Here is a 22,844-nt window from a genome sequence, read left to right on the forward strand (position 1 = left end):
TGAAGAAAGACGATAGTCACTTTCCAGCAAAGACTGTGGAAAAGTACTTAACTCAGGGTTGGCAACCTTTTTCTGTAAATGGTCAGAGAGTAAATATTTTCGATTTTATGGACCATACAGTCTCTTGTATAATGACTCAACTCTGCCTTGTTGGTAAAAATAGCCAGAGATAATACGGAAACCCGTGGGCCTGGCTTTGTTCTCAGACTTTATTTACAAAAACAAGGAGCAGGCTCAGGGCAGTATGCCTTAGCATGACTTCCTTTTAAAAAGAAGATTATAAAAGAAGATCAAATGAGAAAACCCGCGAATGCAGCCCTAGATCTTACACTTGGTGTGCTTGCATAGTCTTTTGCACTTAATTCTCTTAACATCAATTCCACTCAACTCAGTTTAATGTGCTCAATCAACCACACGACACAGGTACGTATGGAGTTTCCTTGTGAGATAATAATACCAAACATTTGATAAATGGCATTGCACAGGGATGAAGATGACAGGATTCTGGAACTAGACAGACTGCCTGGGTGTGGGTTCTGTCTCCGCCACTTGGGAGGGAGCTAATGCGGTCTTCAGAAGATTAATTTGTCCTCCTAAGTGTAAAACCGGTTCCACAATAATAGTGCCGGCCCCTCATAGGGTTGTCTCGAGGATTAGATGGACCTGCACATTCGATTCACGGGGGGATCTTTAAAGATTCCAAAACCCAGAGCACGTGCAGACCAAGGAACTCACGATGATGCCTGGGGCAGCACAGGGGCATCGGTATTTTTGAAGTTTCCCTACAGATGATTCCAAAGTGCGACAAGTTTGGGAACCAGTGGGTTAAAGTGCCCCCGCACACCGGTTTTGATCTTTCGGTGGACACTCTGGAATTACCTGCGTCTCCAGGCAAGCCCCCCTCAGCCCCATCGCATTGCTCAAGCTGGAGAGCCCCGGGAGAACCCCAGCTGCAAGGTTCGCGGGATGCAGAAGCTCCTGCATTTGCATGCTGGGACTTGTAGGCCCTCTGGCTCGCCGGCCCCGCCTTGCCGCGCCTCCCATTGGCTTTCGCAGGTGCCCGTTCCGAAGTTCCACCAATCAATGCAGCGCCCTAGGCCATTAAAGCCGGGAGCCAGGTGCCACTTGCAATCACTGCAGGGCCGGTTTCGCGAGGCGGCTCTTCTGAGGCTGCGCGTGTGGGGCTGCGCGTGTGGGGCTGCGCGTCGCGAGGAGTTCCCACGATCCTGCCCCCCACCGCCGCCGACGCGGGCTTCCGCCACAGGTAACCGCGAGCCCCAGCCGGGGTTCCGGGCGGGACCCCGCGTCCCGGGCTGGGGCTGCCTCTCTGCCGCGGCTCTGGGCCTCACGGGCGGGATTTCCAGCTCCCGCGGCCCTGAGTAATCCGCTTCTCACTCTGCGAAAGAGAATTTCGGGAAATGATGAATCCCAAAGGGAAATGCTGCGACCTCTCAGCCCATCCTCCCAAGAGGTGGTCGTGGGCTGCTGGGGGCTCTCTTCTGTTGCGCGAGCTCCGGCGGGAAGCCCAGGCGCTGAGCGAAGGGGGAAGGGGGCGCACGGAGAGGGTCTTGGCTAAGGTCCCATCGCCAGGGTGTGCTGGGCAGGGTCTGGCGCTTAGGTCCGACCTTCACAATCCAGGAGCAGGGCTCTAGGTTCTTGTAATGTAGAGAACTGCAACCATTTCCACCCAGTTCTCTGTAGCCAAGGGTAAAAGCAGGTAACTACAACGACAGAAATACCCAAACGTGTAAAAACATTCCTTTTGAGAAGTTGGGGATGCCCCAGTTCTCAGAGGTTTGAGCTGGTGGGACTCAGGGTGATTTCACTTCAAGCGTGAAAGTGAAAGTTTGGTTAGGTCCCCTATCCCTGAACTATTAGAGGTGAGGTTATATATTCGTGGGTAATTCCATGCCAAGAATGGTAGAATTGGGGGCCTGGAAGAAGGAACTTTGCATCATGGGCTTCGTTTTAGACATGAAAACAAATGCCCATTGTTTGAGACTTGCCCTGTGGTCCTTGAGAATGGAGGAGCTCAGCTTTTTTTGCCTTAGGGTTCCATGCCTTAGCAAATGTTCACTGAGCCTTACTCACTGAGCAGGGGTTATTTCTAAAGGGGAGAGGCAGTGTATAGAGAATCGTTTCAGTATTTCAGGTTTGCACAGGGGCAGCATCTAACCCTGTTGGAAGCATCTCATCCTGATTTGTGGGAAGAGGTAGAATTTGGCAGAAAAGCACGGGAATGGAGTTTGAAGGGATGGGAGGAGCTAGAGTGATGGAGAAGAATGTTTCATCTGGAAAACAGCATGGTGAAGGCATGGAAAGAGCCATACTTTTGGACCAGAGCCATGGAGCCTGGTTGGAATTAGGGATTTCGTGTGGGTGGTGCATTTCATGAGCTCTGTTTCATAAGAATAGAGTCGTACATCTTGCAAGCCCTTCTGTGCTGCTCTAAGAGACTTAGATTTTGTCCTGAAAGCTTGGGAAGCTGAATTTGTTTTCTTAAACAGATTTTTGTTTCTTTGACAGAGCATGTGCGAGCAAACATGAGCAGGGATGGGGGGTGCAGAGGGAAAAGCAGGGTCCCCGCTGAACAGTGGGCCTGACTCAGGGCTCGACCCTGAGATCATGCCCTGCGCTGGAGGTGGATGCTTACCCGACTGAGCCCCTGGGAAACTGAATTTAGTAGATGTGTATCTTAGGTAGTTCTGTAGTGTGGAAAAGCATTGAAGAGAGGTCCCAGTGGGGAGTGCCTGTGGTAATATTCAGGAGAATTGCTGAGGCTTCTAAAGGATTTTAAAGATGTTGCAGTGGGAAAGGAGAAGAGAAAAAATGTTAACTGTTAGGGAGGTGAAATAGACCATGCCCAGCATTGTTCAGTAAAAGTATATTGAAGTGAATACTGTCGCTTGAGTAAGGTCCCCTATCCCTTAACTCAGACTCCCTGCTGCACGGGGAGCCTGCTTTTCCCTCTCCCTTTGCCTGCCGCTCCCCCTGCTTGTGCTCTCTCCCCCTCTCTGCCAAATAAAATCTTTTAAAAGAGTGTGCTCATCTTAAGTGTCAGCTGTGAAAATAAAAATGTGGAAAAACTGTTTACCATTGGGCAAATTTTACTTTGCTAGATTCAAAAATTCTTCTAACTTAAGAAACTTTTAAAGTGTTTATCAATGTGTCTATTTGGAACTATGATTTAGTTGCTTGTACTTTTTGTAATATTAAAAGATACAGCTTTTTAAAAAGATTTATTTATTTATATGGGAGAGAGAGAGTGGGGGGAGGGGCAGAGGGAGAGAATCTTCAAGAAGATTCCCTGCTGAGTGTGGAACCCGGCCCCGGCTCAATCTCATGACCCATAAGATCATAACCTGAGTTGAAACCAAGAGTCAATGCTTAACTGACCGAGCTACCCAGGTGTCCCAAAAGATCATTTTTAAGAGAGGTAAAGTCATCACTTGATGCAGGTATAAAAGTGAACAAGTACTAAAGATTATATTTAACTTATTACGAGGAAATGTAGTGTGATAGTTGCCACCAGATCAAAGGAGACTCGAGGGTCAGAAATAATGAAACGATGGGCAAAAATGACAGGCAAAACTGGCTTCTTTCTACAACCGGAAATCAACCCAGCCTCCACTTGATAGAATTCATTTGTGTGTCTTTAGATAAGAATTGTTTGTCTTGCTGTTACCCAGTTTGCAGAGATATAAAGGAAAAAATTGCATATAGTCAGAATTAGGTAACTTTAAAGGACATGTTCCCGAATCAAAAATTTTCCGTGTAGGAAAAATATTGATGAACCTTAATAAAAATAGTTTTCATTTGAGACAAGAGCTAGTTGGAAGTTGGATTTTTTGTTTTGTTTTTCCTTTTAAAATTTTTTAAAAAGATTTTTAAAATTTGCTTTTGTGAGAAAGAGAGAACATGCATGGTGGGAGATTGTGGAGATGGAGAATTAGACTCCCTGCTGAGCAGAGACCCTGATTCGGGACTTGATCCCTGAGTTGAAGGCAGAGGCTTAACAGACTGAGCCATCCAGGTGCCCTGGATTTTGTTTCAATCTCACTCTTAAAACAGGAAGTTAAAAAGGTTTGAGAACTGAATATGAATCTTAATTTTTAGTTCTACCATCTCATTGCACAGATAATTAAGGTCCAGAGAGGAAAGACATGTTTTATTCCAGTAATTATGTTAGGGACAGATACTTCAGTGTAGATCTGAGCTCAGATCCAACTACAGCAAGGATAGTTGGGATTTATGGGCAGGCTGAAAGGGTCAGTGCTTGGAAAATTGCAAGGAACTTGATTAGATGACAAAAGTGGGCCATTCTCACAGGATTCTGGGTAAACTGAGCTTAGCAGGCCAAGACCTTCTTGAGATGGGTGCTCAGAGGAATGTGACTCAGTTCGGTGAAGGAGGGGTCCTTATCATCTTTCCTTATCTCTCTTGCATGTGGTCAGTCAGGGTCTACTTACGTTGATCTTCTTGTAAGCCCCCGGAGTGAAGAGCGGAATCAAAAGACCTTCAGGTTTGGAAAGCTCTTTTCAGATGTCATTGCCTAGCTACTGCTTTGCTTGTCTTTGCTTTCTTGTTTCTAACCCAGAGCTAGTAGCAAATCAGGACTGGCAGTGAGAGGTCACATCTGATGGTTAAGATGTGGGCTTTGGTGTCAGACTTTGGTTTGAACTTGACTTTGATAGTCCTGTGATTGGGGCCTCATTACTTGTGTTGCTGGTGACAGTTTATCTAGGATGGGCATTCTGTCCCGAACCTCTCAAATGAATTGAACCTCCCTTGCAAGCTTACTTCTTTAAGTCAAGCAGAGTCCTTTAATGGAATTACTGACTTTGTGTCTCCTTGTGAGAGGGATGCCAGACCAAGTGGGAACAGCAGAGGACTTGTCATTGAAGGCTGGTAAAATTCATTTGTAGAGGCTTGGCCATTGATCTTGACTTTGTGTGGTTCAGGTTTTCCTTTGAAGGGCTCTTCTAAGAGGAGAGTTCTTCTTTATACATATTGCCCACAAGTACCTTAAAATAGTAGGGTGGTAAAGAGCACAGTTGGGGGTGGGTGGTGACCTGCTGAGGAGGGGCTCGGGCCCTGAGTGGGATGTGTTGTGCACCCACTTGTGGTGACCCAGTCTTGCAGACCTTCGCATAAACAGCTCTTCTTGTGACAAGTGAGGGGGTGGAGTAGAAAAAGCAGTCTCAGGAGCAGATCTGTGTGTCAGCCCCTGTGGTGCTACTTACCAGCACATTTCTCTCTCTGCCCAGCCTCTCTGCTCAGCTCCACTAACAGAGCGATGAGGCTGGCCCATAGGCTTTTGCGAGGATTGTGTGAAGTGTACATTTTGCATGGCTTATTGCAGAAACCCACAAGTATCCCACTCTGCCGTCCCGTGTAGCATGTCCGCACGTGTGCTCTGGGGGACACCTTTTCTCCCCTGGTTAGGGTCACACCTGTCTTTGTCAGTTTCTCCCCCTAGATGATAGCAGGCTCCGCATACATCCTTTACAGACCCCTGGGAGATCTTCCCACTCGCGGCGCATTGAGACCCATCTTGCTCTTCTTAAAGGCTCCCCAGTGTCCCATCATAAGGCTGTACCGTAACTGACTTAGCTAGACAGCCCTCTGTCGATGACCATGTATGTGGCTTCCAGCATTTAGCTGTTGGGAAACGGGGGACTTCCTCACCTCCTTCAAGTCTTGAAAAACAGTGCCTCCTACTCCTACTGGACTCCTCTTCCTGCCTTGTATTTTTCCCTAACACTCATCCCCTCTGACAATGTGTGGATTTAAATCATATGAAGGGTTCTGTCATTGGGTCCCTGTTCGGCACCTGTCGCCTAGTGGTTGCTCAAGCTGTGTTTATTTGTCGGCTATTGAAATGAATGGGTGGGGAGACTACAAAATAGCCATCCCGGAGAGCTAGCTCTGCAGGGATCCCTTACTTTTGTCTTCGTGAACTTTTCTCTTTGATAGGACAAGAATCACAGTCGTGTTATGTGGCGGAATTATTTGTGATTTTGTTTTGAGGCTTTGACTTTACCAAGAATATTGCTGATCAGGAAATGGCTGGGCGAGGCTGCTTGCTTTGAGACGTGTTCTTGCTGAGGGTAACGGAAAGATTATATTACTTTCATGTCTCCTCTTCACCCCAGGCCCCAATATATTTCCCAGAATGGTATTAACATACGTGTTTTTAAAATTTCATTTATTTATTTATTTAAAAGATTTTTTTTTTTTTTTTGGCAGAGAGAGAGAGAAAACACAAGTAGGCGAAGTGGCAGGCAGAGGGAGAGAGAGAAGCAGGCTTTCAGCTGAGCAAGGAGCCCGATGCGGCACTTGATCCCAGGACTCTGGGAACATGACCTGAGCCGAAGGCAGCCACTTAACTGACTGAGCCACCCAGGTGTCCCTAAAATTTCATTTATTTTGAGTAGGCTCTCCATCCAGTGTGGAGCCCAGCACAGGGCTGAAACTCATGACCCTGAGATCAAGAGTTGGAAACCTAACTGACTGAGCCACCCAGATGCCCCTCAGCATATGTGTTTTTTAAGTGACATTTTCCAATCAGTGTCATACTGTGAGGCTTTTTGCTTGCCATTCTGTTCAAGGAAACATACTCTGTTTTTATAAGAAACAAAAAAGTGATAGACGGGAACCATTGCCAAACGTTAACTGTGAAAGTATCATTTGTGTATTAATAAGGCACTTTTTGTCACTGAGAGGTAGAGTGCTAGCATATTAGGAGAAGAATGACAGATGAATTTGAATTTGTAAAAATAACCCTGCGTTGCTTTTTCAGCGCATGCTGGGGTGTTTGCCAGTGTAGGCATTTAGGCTGGTGGTGCCGTTCTGTGGTTCATAGGCAGGCCATCCTTTTCATTCTGGTATTTTATGTATTTTTGTCCCTAAGTATGAAGAGAAGAAGTCACATGGCAGGGCCTCTCAGGAATGAGCCTCTTTGTGATTAAGTCACATGAACCAAACTCAGAAACTGGTATGCAAACCAGGAAGCCCGTTTAATGATTGCTGGTGGAAGAAAAGAACCAGCCAGGCGGGACTGGTCATGTGGGTTGAAGGCATATTCTCGCTCTCTAGGGCAGGCCAAAGAGACCACCTGTCCTAGTTTTATTGGAACATCTCCACACCCACTGGTTTAGTTGTGGACTCTGGCTGCTTTCACAGTACAGGGCAGAAGAGCTCAACAGAGATGGTGTGATCTGCAGGGTAAAATATTTACTGTCAGCCCTTTAGAGAAAAAGTGTACTAGCCGCTACCCCAGGGGAAGGCTCAGGTGTGGTCAGGAGGCTCCTGGGCGAGCTTGGAAACAAAGAGCTTCTGGTGGGGTTGCTTCTGTAGTCACTGTCTCCTCTGCTGTAAATTACCTCCCAGCCCTGCAGTGAGCCATGGTCAGGTCAAGAGGACTTGGGAGAGCGCCCTCAGGTGCATGTTAGCACATTAATTAAGGCCTGCTGGTTGGCACCGGGGTGGCTTGAGCTGTCCACTGGCCTCACCTGTTCCCTGACCTCATCCGTCATATGCCGTATTGAGAAACAAAACACAACAAAACAAAGCATGACCATTTTAGAATAAGCTTAAGAACAAATTTGGGGTACATTATTGTAGTTACCCGTTCATCCATGGGCAGGTGTACCGTGATGCTAATGAAGTCTGCATCTAGCACCAACTCTGTTTACACAGTGAAAATGGAGTTCCTGGGGGTGCCTGGGTGGCTCAGTCGGTTAGGCATCTCCCTTGGCTTAGGTTATGATCCCAGGGTCCTGGGGTTCAGTCCCGCATTGGGCTCCTTGCGTCTCCCTCTGCCTGCTGCTCTCCCTGCTTGTGCATTCTCTCCCTCCCTCTCTCTCTCTCTAACAAAGAAAGGAAGAATTGGGGTCCTGGACGGGGCACCTGGCTGTCTCAGTCAGTGGAGCATGTGACTCTTGATCTCAGGGTTATAAGTTCAAGCCCCACATTGAGTGTGAAGCCTACTTAAAAAAAAAAAAAAAAGCTACCAGAGGCGGGTGGCGGGTAAGGAGTAGTGTCAGTTTGTGGGGCTTTGGACCAGAGGTGAACTAGAGCCCCCCAAGGTTAGTGGAGAGCCCCGATACATCAAACTAGAGTCCTGGGCATCACCTAGAGCTTTTTGGAAACGCAGAGTCTGGGGCCCACCCTTGCCCTACTGAATCAGAATTGTATCCCCAGAGGATGGGGGTCACAATCAAGTTGGAGAAGCAGTGGCCTAAGATGCTCTTGGGTTTTTAAATTTTGATCAGAATTAGAGCTTCCTGTTCCCTTACCTTGTGGGGGAACCCATTGCTCAGTCCATTTTGAGTTTGAGCACAGTGTAGGCACAGGGCGCTAAGGCTGATTTCTAAAGCTTGCAGGAGGCTCATCCCTTAGCTGGCTCTGTGCCCGGAGGGACAGAGGCTTCGTCCTGTCCCTTCTGCCTTCAGAGCAGCTGGTTTGTTCTCCATCAGGGGAGGTGTCTGGGAGCCTCTGGCCAGCTGCCTGAATGGACAGGCCAGTGCATGAACGAGCGCTGTTGGACGAATAGCGAAGGCAGAGATCAGCCTCGCAGACTTGGTGCTGCTGAGTTCCTGCATCTCAGAGACCGTTGCTCCTCTTAGTGTGACAGGCCTAGCTCTATCACAGGAAGGGCGCCTTTTCTAGAATAACGTATTCAGGATGCAGGGCAGCAGAGTCTGGTGTGAGGGAGGCAAGATATCCAGGTCATGGGCTGCATGCTGCCTTTTGCTTTAAAACGTGGAAGCTTTGGTGGTGGAGTATAAGGTGGGGCATGTATTTCATTAAGAAGGAAGTCTCCGCGTAGGGCCATGGCAAAAAGACTGAGCTGGGAATTCAGAAGACACGGGTTCTGGTCTCTGGCTAGAGCTGGCTCTTCGTGAATATCGGACAGGTTAGCTTCTCTTGCTTTAACCTCCCCTTCCGCTAAAACAAGGGATAAGACTTGTTCAATCGGCTGTAGTGACTACATGTAAATGGGTTATAAATGTACAAAGATGTTAACTTGGACTGCTACTGTTTGCATGTTGCTTACCCAGATAACTTGCTCACAAACTTAGGAATCGTCCCTCTGTGTTTATATTGGACATACACTGAATTTTTATAAACTTTACTGCAAAAGTAATATCTGTTACAGTAAAAAGATAAAAAGAGATCCTAAATTCCACCACCCCCCATCAATAACTACTGTTAAATGGTGTCTGCCTTCCCCATTTTGTGTGCACCTGTTATATGTGTATTTTCTTGCAAACATTTCATGCAATGTGGTAGACATTTATCTAATACAGTGAATTTTGTTGGTGAGATTTATGTGCTGTATTCCAAGTTATGACAAAAACTTGTTAAAACCTTTTAAGGTTGCCCAAAGAGTGTTCTCAGCTTTGATTTATACCCATAACTTCCACCTGGAGTGAGAGAGAGATGGGTAGATCCTTTTCCCCCTAGGGAAAGGGGCTGCAGAGCCAAAGATAAAATTCTGCTCTGTCATTGTTTTTATCCTTAGGCTGTTCCATCAGATGACCAAATGCTCTTATCTTTTTGACCCATGGGCTGTGGTATTTTCTTAGGGGCCAACAGTATTCCTCTGTTTCTGTCATTCCTCTTTTGCTTGACTGCTTTTTTTCTTCCATTGAAGATTTCTGCCATTGAACTCTGAGGCATAGAATGATTTGGGAAGTAGCCGTATTGCTCAGCGTGCTGCTGGGCGCCGGTGCTGTTACCGTGGATGACCCCGAGGATGGAGGCAAGCACTGGGTGGTGATTGTCGCGGGCTCCAATGGCTGGTATAATTACAGGCACCAGGTAAGACAATGGCTGAGGTTTTTCTTTATGACTGTGGTAATCTGTAAACAATCTTGGGCACTGTCCGTAGAACAGACTTTATCAAAACCTATCTGAGCTCCTGAAGGCTGGCAGAAGTCTGGGTGCGAGCAGGGATGCGGGGGAATGGGGGATCATAAAATGGTAGAGCCATTGTGGAAGACAGTTTGGCAGTTCCCCGGAATGGCCCTACGGAGGCCACCTCAGTCTAACACAGGGTTTCCCAGCCTTGGCGCTGTTGACATTTGGGGCCAGGTCGATCTTTGTTATGGGGACTGCCCCGTGCACAGCAGGGTGTTTGGCAGCGTCCCTGACCTCCACGCACTAGATACCCGGAGCATCCCTGATCCATCATAACAACCAAAAATGTCTCCAGCCTTTGCCAGATGCCCCCAGTTGAGACCCACTAACACCTTCATTTTACGAATAAGGAAACGGAGCCCTGAAGAGTGGAGAAGACTCGCCCAAGGCCACACAGCAAGCTGGGTGCACACGGGACTGAGGTCCAGGGCTCTGGTACAAGCACCACAGGCCTCTATGTTTCTTTTTTTAAAGATTTATTTACTATAAATGAGAGAGATGGAGCACGTGCGTGTGCAGTGGGGAGGGTCAGAGGGAAAGGGGGAGAGAGAATCCCAGGCAGGCTCCCTACTAAGATGGAGCCCAGTGCTGAGCTTGATCCCATTGATGAGGGAGCAGGAGGCTGGCTGAGGACAAAGCAAAAGCTGGCGCCTTGCACCCCCCCTTCACCCGCTCCCCTCCATATGTGTAGCATTCCTCAGGCACCCCTGACTGCCATAAAACGATAAATAGTTAACTTGCAGGGATCGCAATCCTGCAGAACAGGAATCTCCCTTGCCCTACAAGATGTCCTAGAGACCTAAACAGGGAGGTTACCTTATCAATAGCACAAATTTCCAGAGGCAAATAACTCTTGGTTCCTGAAGCCCTAATGTCCCCCTCCCACCATAAACTGGAGGAGACTGGAGTAGAAAGGAATGTAAATGATAGCCAGATCATAATGCCCCACCAAGAATCTCCCAATTATCTTGATGTTAATGCCTGACCTAAAGACGACATTGATCAGGCCATAAGGGCAAAGACTCCCCCCGGCACCTTGTAGACCCTCCCTAGCATGTGAGAACTCTGTTGAAATCTCCCATTCCTTCACCACCTCCCCCCAACCGTGGGGTATATAACATGCCCACCTTCACAACCCGCAGCAGCAGCTCTTCCTGCCCACGGGTCCTGTCCCCGTGCTTTAATAAACCACCATTTTGCACCAACGACATCTTAAGAATTCTTTCTTTAGTCGTCGGCTCCGAACCTCCTCACCCCACCGAACCTGACTTAGGTTCTGGGACTTCATCACCATGACCCTGAGATCATGACCTGAGCTGAAATCAGGAGTCTTACCCTTAACAGACTGAGCTGTCCAGGCACCCCTAGCCATGGTTTTGTTTTTGTTTTTAAGTAAAAAGTAACAGGTGAAATTAACTTGGCTATGTCTTGTTTATCCCAATACATGCAAGCTGTTACCATTTCACTGTAATCAATACAGAAAGTTAATCGTGAGATACTTTACACTTTTACTTTCACTAAATCATCAAAATCAGGTATGCGTTTGCATTCACGATGCGTCCAGTTTGGACTGGCCATGCTTGAAGTGTGTGTAGGTGCCACGTGTGGCCGGAGGCTGCCGATTGGGACAGCGCAGGCCTAGAGGCCGTGTGCCTGGCGACTTGGCACTGTCGTCTTGCGAGTTTTGCTCCTGGCTGTCGGTTTTCCTATGTGTTAAGTAGGCGGTGGGCTTAGAAGAACCCGCCACCAGCTCTAAAATGTGATGATTATTGAATGACCTATTCTGTGAGTGGTCTTGTATGTTAGCCGAACAAGAAACGTGGCTTAATTGAAAAGTTGTTGTTAGGACAACATGATCTCTTTTCCGTTTAATACTTAACCACGGCCCTGACTGACCCATTTACAGGAGAGAAACCTGAGTACAAGACCTGTCCTCTCTGTTTTCTCCTCCCTCGATAACCACAAGTTCAAAAGATAAGGGATAAGATACTAAATACAGGTCATTGATGGTGAATGGGCTGTCTTATGCTGGTTTGTATACAAGCAGCTCTAAAAGAATATTATTGGTTAAATATCAAGCACAAGACTCCAGTTACCCTTGCTGCCTGAAAACTTTCTTCTTTTAAGTGTTGTAGTTTCCCTGGGTGAAATAATACTGAAATCGACTGCAGGGAAGCAGGGCAAAAGAAGCAGCCCCCAGTGAAGTACTCATCCCAGACTAAGAGTGAAGTACTCATCCCAGCCTCCCTGCGAGGAACTGCGTGTGCTGAGTCATCGCTGACCTTGGCGGTGGCACTGCTTGCTGACTCTTTCTGTTCTCAGCGGCTGCCAACATTTGCTTTCTTGACTAGGGAGGTTAATCGTTAAAACAGCATTGGAAAGAACTTTCCTCATAGAACCTATATAGACTTCTAAACTTGGGTTTTTGATGGAGGTTTACCTTTTCCTTGGATTAACACAGCACTTGTTATCACAGATCGCTTTTGTTGAGGGAGGACGAGTACCCTGGGCACAATTTATTTTTATTTATTTATTTTAATGTTTGGGCTTTTCAGTTTGTTGTTGTTCGTTGTTTTTCAAGATTGTATCTGTTTTTGTGTGTATGTGAGAGAGACACTGCCCAAACAGGGGGCGGCAGGCAGAGGGGAACACAGGCTTCCTGCCAAGCAAGGAACTTGATGTGGGACTTGATCCCAGGACCTTGGGATCATGACCTGAGCTGAAGGCAGACGCTTAACCAAGTGAGCCACCTCGGTGTCCCCCCCAGGCACATTTTAAATCATTGTGGATTGCTTTGCTCTATGCTCGATGATGGTTATTTATTTCTTAGAGAGAGGGAGTGCCCACACAAGTGGGGCAGTGGCAGAGGGAGAGGCAGAAGCAGATTCCCTACTGAACAGGGAGCCCAGTGTGGGGCTTGATCCCAGGACTCTGGGATCATGACCTGAGCCAAAGGCAGACGCTTAACTGACTGAGCTACCCAGGTGCCCTTTTTATTTTTTTTTTAGAAGATTTATTTATTTGAGACAGAGCAAGCGTGTCCGTGTGCCTGCCCATGTGCATGAGTGGGGAGAGGGGCAGAGAGAGAGAGGAGAGAGCATCTCAGGCTGACTCCCAGTTGAGTGTGGAACCTGCCACGGGGCTTGATCCCAGGACCCTGCGATCATGACCTGAGTGGAAATCAAGTCAGCTGCTCAACTGACTGAACCACCCAGGTGCCCCGATGATGGCTATTTAAATCATGTTTTGTCTTGACCAAGTTGAGTTTCTCTGTTTTCCATCTTTGGCTGGGATTATTAATCGATGAGTATGAAGGGGTTGGTCTGAGGCGTGGCTGGTGTCCAGTGTTGGGAGTCTGTGGGGGGCAAGGCCTTGCAGGGGCAGCTTCCTGCAGTGGCCAGGGCCGAGGAGAGAGGGAGAGGTCCTGAAGTACAAGCAGTGTCTGGGAACAGACTTGTCAAGGGAAACAAAATGGGCCATCAGAGGAGGAACTGGGGTTGGAGGAGGGTTACGTTCAGGACAGAGGTCTGAGCGTGAGCCCAAGGAGGATCTAAGGTGGAGTCCTAGGGGCGGCTGCTGAGGTAGATGGCAGGTGAAGTTCACTGTCACACGGGGACTTTGGGGGTGACAGGAGTGGGGAGGACAGGCATATGGAAGCCGGGTGTCACCGGGAGGCAGGGGACTGGGGGGTCAGAGGCAGTGGCTGGCTGTAGGGCTCCCGAGGAGAAGGTCGTTTGCTGTGTATGCAGGGTTGGGGGTTGTGGGTTGCTGACGCCGCTCCCCCCAGCCTGCCACCACTGGTCTGCAGTTGGGTTGCGGTGGAGAGAAAGAGGGCCGCCCCCTCCTTCTGGAAGCTTTCAGAACATCTGTCCTAGGGGCCAGGAGGCAGAAAGGCGGGTTTCTGTTGAGGTGAAAAGGGAAAAGCCTAGAACCCACACCTGTTAGAATTGGGAGAAAGAAACGTGGAGAGCCTAGCGGCAGAGTCATCACGTTTCTGAAAAACCACCTTTCAGTTTATAGATTTTTAAAAAATGTGTGTAGTTACCACTTTTTTTTTTAAAGGTTTTATTTATTTATTAATTTGACAGAGAAACATAGCGAGAGAGTCAACACAAGCAGGAGGAGCAGGAGAGGGAGAAGCAGGCTTCCCGCTGAGCAGGGAGCCCGACGTGGGGCTTAATCCCAGAACCCCGGGATCATGACCTGAGCCAAAGACAGACGCTTAATGACTGAGCCACCAAGGCACCCCCATGGTCACCACTTTTTAAAAACAGCTTTATTCAGGTGAATACATTCACCTGTGATAATTGCATAGTTCTGTGAGTTTGAGTACATTTATGCTGTTCTGCATGCATGGCCACAGCCCAGTTTTAGGGCACTTCCATCATTCTAGAAAGTTCCCTAGTGCCTCTTTGCTAGTCAGTCCCTGCTCCCCTCCCAGCCCCATACAACCACTGCTTTCTGTCTGATCTCCCCTTCCCCAGTCTAACTTTAAACCTTTGATTCTCCCCTGCCACATTTGAGTTGGTGGTGGGCTCAGTGGGGCAACTCTTCAGAGAACCCCTGCGTAACCTCGCAGTGCTCAGCATGTGCCAAGAAGTGATAATATGTGTCTCTCTGTCCATGAGCTGACCAGGAGGCCCCCTTCTCAGATCCTTTCCTGGCTTAAAAGTGGGCCCCTTTACCCTGACCGTGACCGGAGCGTGGTAATTGAATGTCAGCTTGGTTCCCAGGCGGTTGTCCTCATTTAGCTGACGGTGGATCTGAAGTGAAGGCAGCAAGAGCGGACAGTGTCGGACAGTGGATGACATCAGGGCATCACGGGATGCTTCCGCATGCCTGTCCGAACGCCCAGCGCCAGCTGTGAAATGAGCTGACTCACAGCAGCCTGGGCCAGAGGGCTTCGCCTTCTCTGTAGTCTTGCTCAATGCTCTCTCCCCATGCCGCCTCGTAGGCTTTTCTCTTTTTAAGAAGGAAATACATTTGGCCAGATATTTCCAGGGAAGTAATTCAAGTGGCTTTTAACACCATTTCTGAAGTATTTGACTCAGTTTAACCCGATTCTTACTTGTTTTGAGTGCCAGTAAATAGACCTGAGCCTAACGAAGAATCCCTTTGAGGTAACAAAGTTGGAGACAACTGGTACCTCCACAGACCCAGGAGAGAACCATGACCTGACAGCGAGAGAGCTGCTTGTGGGAGAAGGGCACAAGGCATGGTCGGGGTCAGGAGACTCATGCTGGACTCTCTGAGCCCTTCCCAGAGTTTGTCCCCATTTTCAACACGGGGATAAAAGCATGTGCCGCCTGTCAAGGTGGACGAGTCCAGATAGTGGAGGAGAGCGCCAACACAGGACACACCGAGCCTGCCTTTTCTAAAATATATAGCCCTGTGGATATGTAATTCACCCTCTTCGAGTATACAACTCAGTGATTTCGTAGTAAATTTACCAAGTTGTGCAAACAGCACCTTAAATCAGTTTTAGAACATTTCTGTCTACCCGGTTAGACCCCTCCGGCCCATTTGCAGCCTCCATCCCCAGCCCGCCACCACCACTAAAAATATACCTTCTGTCTCTATAACTTTGCCATTTCTGATCATTTCATACAAATGGAGCCATTGGGCATGTACTCTCTTGTCTCTGTTGGCATAATGTTTTCGAAGTTTATCTTGTGTTGTAGCATGTCCGTACTTTGTTCCTTTTTGTTGGCAAAGAATAGTGAACAGTATGTATGGATCACAGTTTTTCTGTCCATTTCCCAATTGATGGACATTCGGGTTGTTTACATGTTTTGCCTATTGCGAACGATCATGCTAAGAACATTTTTCTATAAATCTTCATTCGGATAATTGTCTTTTCTCTTGGGCAGAAAGAATAGAATTGCTGGATCATATGGTACCTTTGTGTTGAGCCTTTTCAGAAAACGTTAACTGCTTTCCAAAATGGTGGCAGCATTTGGCGTTCCCACAAGCAGTGCATGGAGGAGGTTGCTGGTTCTCAAGTTCTCACCAACACTTGTTATTTTCTATCTAGCTGTGAACTGGTATCTTATGGTTTTATTGACATTTCCGAAATTACTAATGATATTGAGCATCTTATGTGCTTTTTAGCCATTTGTGTATCTTAGGTGAACTGTTGGTTCAAAATCTTCTATTTTTGAGCGGGTTAATTGTCGTATTGGGATTTCTTTACACATTCCAGGTCCAAGTTCTCTCAGTATGTGGTTTGCAAATGCTTTCTCTTGCTCTGTTACTTGTCTTTTCGTTTTCTTAATGCCGTCTTTTAAAGCATTCAGGTTTTGAATTTGGCTGATGTCCAGTGTATATTTTTGTTCTTTTTATAAACCATGTTTTTGGTGTTTTATCTTCAACGTCTTTGGCTAAGGTCCTGAATTTTCTAAGTTATCTTCCAAAGTTTTATTATATTAGCCCTTACATTTAAGTCTATGATGCATTTTGGTTTGATCTTTGTAAATGGTGTGAAATGAAGGCCCAAGTTCATCTTTTTATGTGGATTTCCAAATAGTCCCCACCGCATTTGTTGACAAGACTGTTCTTTCTCTGATGTGCAGGTGACCCTTGGAACAACATGGGTTTGAATTGCACAGGTCCATTTATATGCAGATCTTTTTCTGTAAATACAGTACAGCATCATAAATATATTTTCCTTATAATTTTTGTAATAACATTTTCTTTTCTCTAGCTACTTTATTTTAAGAATACAGTGCATAATACATTGAATATACGAAAGGAACTGAAAGTCCTTAAACTTTTTCAAAACTGTTTTGGCTATTCTGGGTTTTTTGCAATTTCCTATACGTTTTAGGATCATCATGTCCACTTCTGCAAAATAACCTGCTGATCTCTTTTTTTAATTTTAATACTATTAAGTCTTCTGATCCACAAATATGAGGTATCTCTTTGCTTATTTGGATCTTTAATTTCCCTCTGCAACATTTTTGAATTTTCACTGTACAAGTCTTATACTTTTGTTAGGTTTATTCCTAAGTGTCTTCATGTTTTTAAATGAATCTGGCTTCTGCCAAAAGAAATCAATAGTAGGATGACTTGTCACCAAGGAGTGGGTGGGTGTGCCTGCTCACTTCTACTTTCATCATAAGGGTAGGTGAAATCTGACATACTGGTTTGAATTTTTTTTTTTTTAAATGAAAAACAAAGCAAACAACTGTCTTTAGAGTGTGTGTGCAATTTCATAATAAAATGAATACCTGTATCAGACTTAAATAAAAAAAGATCGTGACTAAGACCCTATCCCCTATCTGATCCAGTCCCCTCCCTTCCTCCAGAAGGTGAGTGTGTGCGTTTTCTCTCCGTCATTCCTTCACTTTGCTTTATGGTTTCACCACATGAGTATTTAATTATAAACAACATAATGTTTGCTTGCCCTGTTTTGGTCTCTGTGTAACTGTAATGATAGTGAATGTATTTTTCTATGACTTGCTCTTTTTCTCATTATGTTCCTAAGATTCATCTGTTTTGAAACATGGGCTGTATTTCATCCATTCCTCCGTCCACTTCCGTGAGCTTTATGGGATCACATTATATGAGCACAGGAGTTTATTTTTCCAGCTATTGATGGTCCTTGGGTTATTTCTTTTTTTTCTTTTTTTTTTTTTTCTTTTTTTGCTGTGAGTAATCTTCTACTGCACATGGGTAGAGTTTCTGCAGGGTTTTGCTAGGAGCAGAAACACTGCATTGGCAGGGATGAGCCTCAGCTCAGTTGGATAATGGGAAGGTGTTTTCCCAAGTGGAGAGCTGATCCCAGTGAACCTCCACCATCAGTGGATTAGTTTCCTATTGTTGCTGTCACAGATCACTACAAGCTTAGTGGCTTAACACAGTTATTATGTTACGGCTCTGAAATGGGTCTTACCATATTAAATCAGGGTGTCAGGAAGGCTGTGTTCCTTTCTGGGGACTCTGGAGGAGGTCTCATGTTCCTATCTTTTCCAGCTTTTATTTTATAGTCAAAGTTTCTTTTTTTTTTAAAGATTTTATTTTTTTATTTGAGTGAGAATGAGAGAGAGCATGAGAGGGGGGAGGGGCAGAGGGAGAAGCAGAGTCCCCACTGAGCAGGGAGCCTGTTATGGGACTTGATCCTGGGTCTCCAGGATCATGACCTGAGCTGATGGCAGTCACTTAACCAACTGAGCCACCCAGGCGCCCTCTTTTCCAGCTATTAGAGGCTGTCTCTTTGGCCCCTGGCCCCTTCCTCCGTGTTCAAAGCCAGCAGTGATAGTTGAGTCTTTTCTTACATCAAATCCTTGACACCAACTCCTCCTTCCACATTCAAGGACCCCTATGATCACGTTGGGCCCACCGGAATAATCCAGGATAACCTCCCTATTTTAGGGTCAGCCTATTTAAGATGAGCCATCTTAAATCCATCCATGTCTTAATTCCCCTTTGTCATGTGGCGTGACCTAGTCACAGGCTCTGGGGATTAGGATGTGGACATCTTTGGGGGCTGTTTCCTTTCTTACCACAGCTGCTGTTGAGGATTCTCATTATTCCACAGAAACAAGGATTTAAATGTTTTAACAGTTTGTGTATATACGAAATACTTAGTCATTATTTTCAAATGACTTCTTTAGATTTTCAGCTGCTCATGCTCCCCAGGCTTCTCTAACTTTCATGATTAGTCATGTCAAGTTCTGGAGTCAGAGTGCCAGAGGTATCTCACTCAGAGCTGGGTGACTCAGGCGGGTCCCCTCCCCTCCCTAAGCTCCCGTTTCATTATCTATAATGTGGGGATCATTACCTTGACCGTGTAGGGTTGCTACGAGAATCAGATGACATAATGCGTAGGAGTCCCAGCCCGGTGCCTGACAAGTACTAGAAAGTCGACACATGTATGAGTGTTCGTGTTTATGCAGCCGTCCGCTCCTCCAGCAGCTCCCAAGGGCCAGACCCTGGACTCGTCCACCTGGTGTTCAATGACTATGTATTTAACACCATTGTGGCCGTGAAGTCCTGTGAGGCATCCGTAGGGAAAGTGCTGGCTGTAAGGCTTGACTGCCGTGCTCGGTGATGCGGAGAGTGTAACGTGTGCAGGAGCTCCAGTTCCTAAAGCTCTTCCTTAGAGAGGCGGATAGCTGGGCTCTTTATTCTCTTCATGTTTATGTCTTTGTTCTTTCTTTTTAAGATTTACTTATTTTAGAGAGCACACAAGCAGGGGGAGAGGCAGAGGGAGAGGGAGAGAGAGAATCTCAAGCAGACACCACACCGAGTGTGGAGCCCGACGCGGGGTTCTGTTTCACGACCCTGAGATTGTGACCTGAACCAAAATCCAGAGTCAAACACTTAATGGGACTAAGCCACCCCAGGTCCCCTATGTCTTTGTTCTTGAAGGACACCATGAAACAGAAGCAGAAAGTTGGGGGGCATTTTTCTTCTGGTCCTCAAGTGACTCCCATGTCCTGGAGTATACCACGTGGCATCGGGAAAGGAAGCAAAGAATGTCTTCACCCTTTTAAGGACAAGGAGTCCCATTAACAAAGCTTGTCTCTCATCCCTAATGTTGTCACCCTTGCTGTCATTGTTTTTTTTTTTTTTTTTAAAGATTTTATGTATTTATTTGACAGGCAGAGATCACAAGTAGGCAGAGAGAGAGGAAGGGAAGCAGGATCCCTGCTGAGCAGGGAGCCCGATGTGGGGCTCATTCCCAGGACCCCGAGATCATGACCTGAGCCAAAGGCAGAGGCTTTAACCCACTGAGCCACCCAGGAGCCCCTCATTGTTATTTTTTTAAGCTAAAGAGTACATTAGTGCGTGCCTCCTGTCAATTCCAGAGCTGAACTTCTGGGTTTTTGCTCAATTCTCTGAACTGCAGCTTGGGCAGCAAAAGTTACTTGAATCAGAAAAACCCTGTTTGATACAGAAGTAAGCCTTGACCTGCAGTTCATCATTCCGTTCCTTAAACGCAGCTCAGTGCTTTCAGGGGACTTTTACTTGGTGTGGAAAAGGGAAATAAAATATCCAGCACCTCCTAAGGTCCTGGTCACTCATAGCAGTGGTGCTGTGTGTGCGTGCCTGTCTCTGTGTAGTCCACATCTATGCCAATTGCCAGACAGATGAGACTTTGGATAATGGGCAAGGTGGGGAAGGTTTAAAAATTGGGTTGCAAGAGGGGTGCCTGGGTGGCTCAGTGGGTTAAAGCCTCTGCTTTCGGCTCAGGTCATGATCCCAGGGTCCTGGGATCGAGCCCCACATCGGGCTCTCTGATCGGCGGGGAGCCTGCTTCCTCCTCTCTCTCTGCCTCTCTGCCTACTTGTGATCTGTGTCTGTCAAGTAAATAAATAAAATCTTTAAAAAAAAATTGGGTTGCAAGAAATATTAATGTATGTGTTCTAAAATCATTTAAATACCTTAACCAATAGGGAATGATTCAGAGCATGTCTTCTGTTGAGAAAGAATGTGTTGCTCCTTAGAACTCCAAAATCTGCTTCCTTCTGGGAAAAATCTAACACTTGACAAAATCATTTCTCCCAGGCCGATGCATGCCATGCCTACCAGATCGTTCACCGAAATGGGATTCCTGATGAGCAGATCATTGTGATGATGTATGATGACATAGCCAACTCAGAAGAGTAAGTAGGCAGTGTCTTGAACTTAATGGTGAATTCGGGGGGGAAAAAAAGTGTGTGTGTGTGTGTGTGTGTGTGTGTGTGTGTGTGTATACACACACATATATGTATATATATATATATATGTGTGTGTGTAATTTTTTCTTAGCATTTTTTAAGAGATTATTTATTTTAGAGAGAGAACACACATGCATTAGTGGGGACAGTGGAAGGGCAGAGGGAGAGAATCTCAAGCAGACTCTACGTGGAACCTGGAGCCTGACCTGGGGCCTTGATCTCAGGACCCTGAGAGCATGACCTGAGCTGAAACCAAGAGTCAGACGTTGAACTCACTGAGCCACCCAGGCATGCCCCTACCCCCTGCCAGGATATAGTTTTCTTAGGCTCATATGAACTTACAGGAATCTTTAGAATTAGCGTTAGAATGCAGACCTTAGGATGTGAACAGACCCGCAGATGGAATCCCACAGGGCTGCTTCCTGTAGAACTTGGAGCCACTTGCTAGTAGCAGCGGCATAGAAAGTGGGCGCTGAAGGGTGTTCGGGGCTGGTGCTTTGGAAGAGTTTAAAGTATAGGTTCCTTCTGGGCTTAGAGAACTCACCATTGGATTCTGTGATGCTTGATCCTGACCACCCAGACAGGCTCGAGGGGCTGGGTGGTCAGCACACAGGGGTCACCTCCAGAGCCCCCATGCCTAGAAGGTTCTGGTTTGTAGCTTAGATCCGACGCCCCTTTCCTTCTGTGCTTGTTTGCTTTCATTATTTGTTGAATTCAGCTTTACAACCTCACGCCTGCTTCTCTGATTTCCTGGAGATCAGGGGCAGCAGGTGGGTACCACACGTGACCGGTGCTTCTCTCTCCACCCCTTGTTTCCCCTGCTGGAGCCAAGGGCCAAAGTGGGGTGACCCCAGGATGGCTCGTAATCCATTCTGAGTGCTCACGTCTTCAGCTCGTGTCTTAAAGTCTTGTCTTTTGTCCTGGCTTTCTCTCTAGTTTTGCTCTGAGAGGCCTTTTGCACAGGTCTTGGCCTCAGGATGCTATATGGTTGCCACAGGAGGCCAGACACACCTGTCCTCAGTTTCCAGGACAGCCCTTCACCACTCCTGCCAAGAACTCAAGGCCTGTGGGCTGCCTGAGACCAGCCCCCCCACCCCCCACCCCTGCTCTATAGCCCCTGGCATGTGGGCGACCATGTGGGCGATGAGACATGGCTTTGGCAAACACAGTCACTTTCTGCTTATATACATACGGGCGTGTATTTTTGAAGAGAGATTTCCAAGACATGTCCTATTGCCTGCTTCAGAGGTATCCTTTGGTTTTCAGCAACCCCACGCCAGGAATCGTGATCAACAGACCCAATGGCTCTGACGTGTATGCGGGGGTCCTGAAGGACTACACCGGCGAGGTAAGGGGCGCGGGCTGGAGGCAGCACGGGCTGTTTCCGTTCCGGGGATGGTTCTCCCCCTCGTTCTTGCATTTCCAGGGTCAGAACCTCACTAGACTGATCTCTGGTCATTGCTTCATGTTTCTAGTAAGATTCGTGCTTGAGGAATGATTTCTGAGAGTTTTGTAAGAAAGCCGAGGGAAAACATGGGGAAAAGAGTTAGTCTACTGATCTTTAGTTTCTAGTCTTGCACTTTAAGCCTGAAAATAGATTTCCCTCAGTAATACCTGATTTTCTTGATGTCTTGGTGCTAATCCAATTATAGATTGGTGCTGTTTTCTGAAAATCAGTGTTCTCAGCACCAGCCCTGGTGCAGCGTATCCCTGGATTTCGCTGAAGATAGGTTTTCATTAATTATCGTATGTCACTTCCAAATTAAATTCCTCCTAATCAATTTCAAGTTGTATTAATTGACACATTTTTTTTAAAAAGCCCCAAAATGATGCCGCCTTATGGTTTGCCACAGTCTCTCTTTCCTGATTTCAGAGGGATCGTTTAGGAACTAATATTCCTGGTGGTAAAGAAGCATTTATCCAAAATTCAGCAGTTCTTTCAGTTTCTTTTAAATTTAAGTACACTTAAATTGAACACATCATACGTGTAATATTGATGATCCCATTTTTATAAAATTATTTTTATATAGTGAGATAAGGAAATGTCTGGAATCTTAGGTGGTAAGATTTTTGGTAAGATTTTAGGTGGTAAGATTTCCCCCTCACACACTTTTATACTTTTCTGGATTGCTTTTCTTAAATGATCAGACATCAATGTTCCCTTTTTTTTTTTTTTAAGATTTTATTTATTTGACACAGAGAGAAAAAGCATAAGTGGGCAGAGCGGCAGGCAGAGGGAGAGGGAGAAGCAGG

The 22,844-nt window shown here is 46.5% G+C and overlaps 1 protein-coding gene across 1 annotated transcript in view; it reads left to right on the forward strand.

Moving 5' to 3' along the window:
* The first annotated feature begins 1,114 nt into the window (after positions 1–1,114).
* The window catches only part of LGMN (legumain), a 33,069-nt gene continuing 11,339 nt past the window's right edge, over positions 1,115–22,844 (forward strand). The window contains exons 1-4 of the mRNA XM_004739032.3: positions 1,115–1,264; positions 9,662–9,828; positions 20,440–20,537; positions 21,858–21,939. Of these exons, the coding sequence (XP_004739089.1) occupies positions 9,691–9,828; positions 20,440–20,537; positions 21,858–21,939 (318 nt within the window). The 5' untranslated portion in view covers positions 1,115–1,264; positions 9,662–9,690. The remainder of the gene's footprint in view (positions 1,265–9,661; positions 9,829–20,439; positions 20,538–21,857; positions 21,940–22,844) is intronic.

Source organism: Mustela putorius, unplaced genomic scaffold, assembly GCF_011764305.1.
Source record: "Mustela putorius furo isolate JIRA1106 unplaced genomic scaffold, ASM1176430v1.1 tig00000129_pilon_pilon_pilon, whole genome shotgun sequence".
Lineage (NCBI taxonomy): Eukaryota > Metazoa > Chordata > Mammalia > Carnivora > Mustelidae > Mustela > Mustela putorius.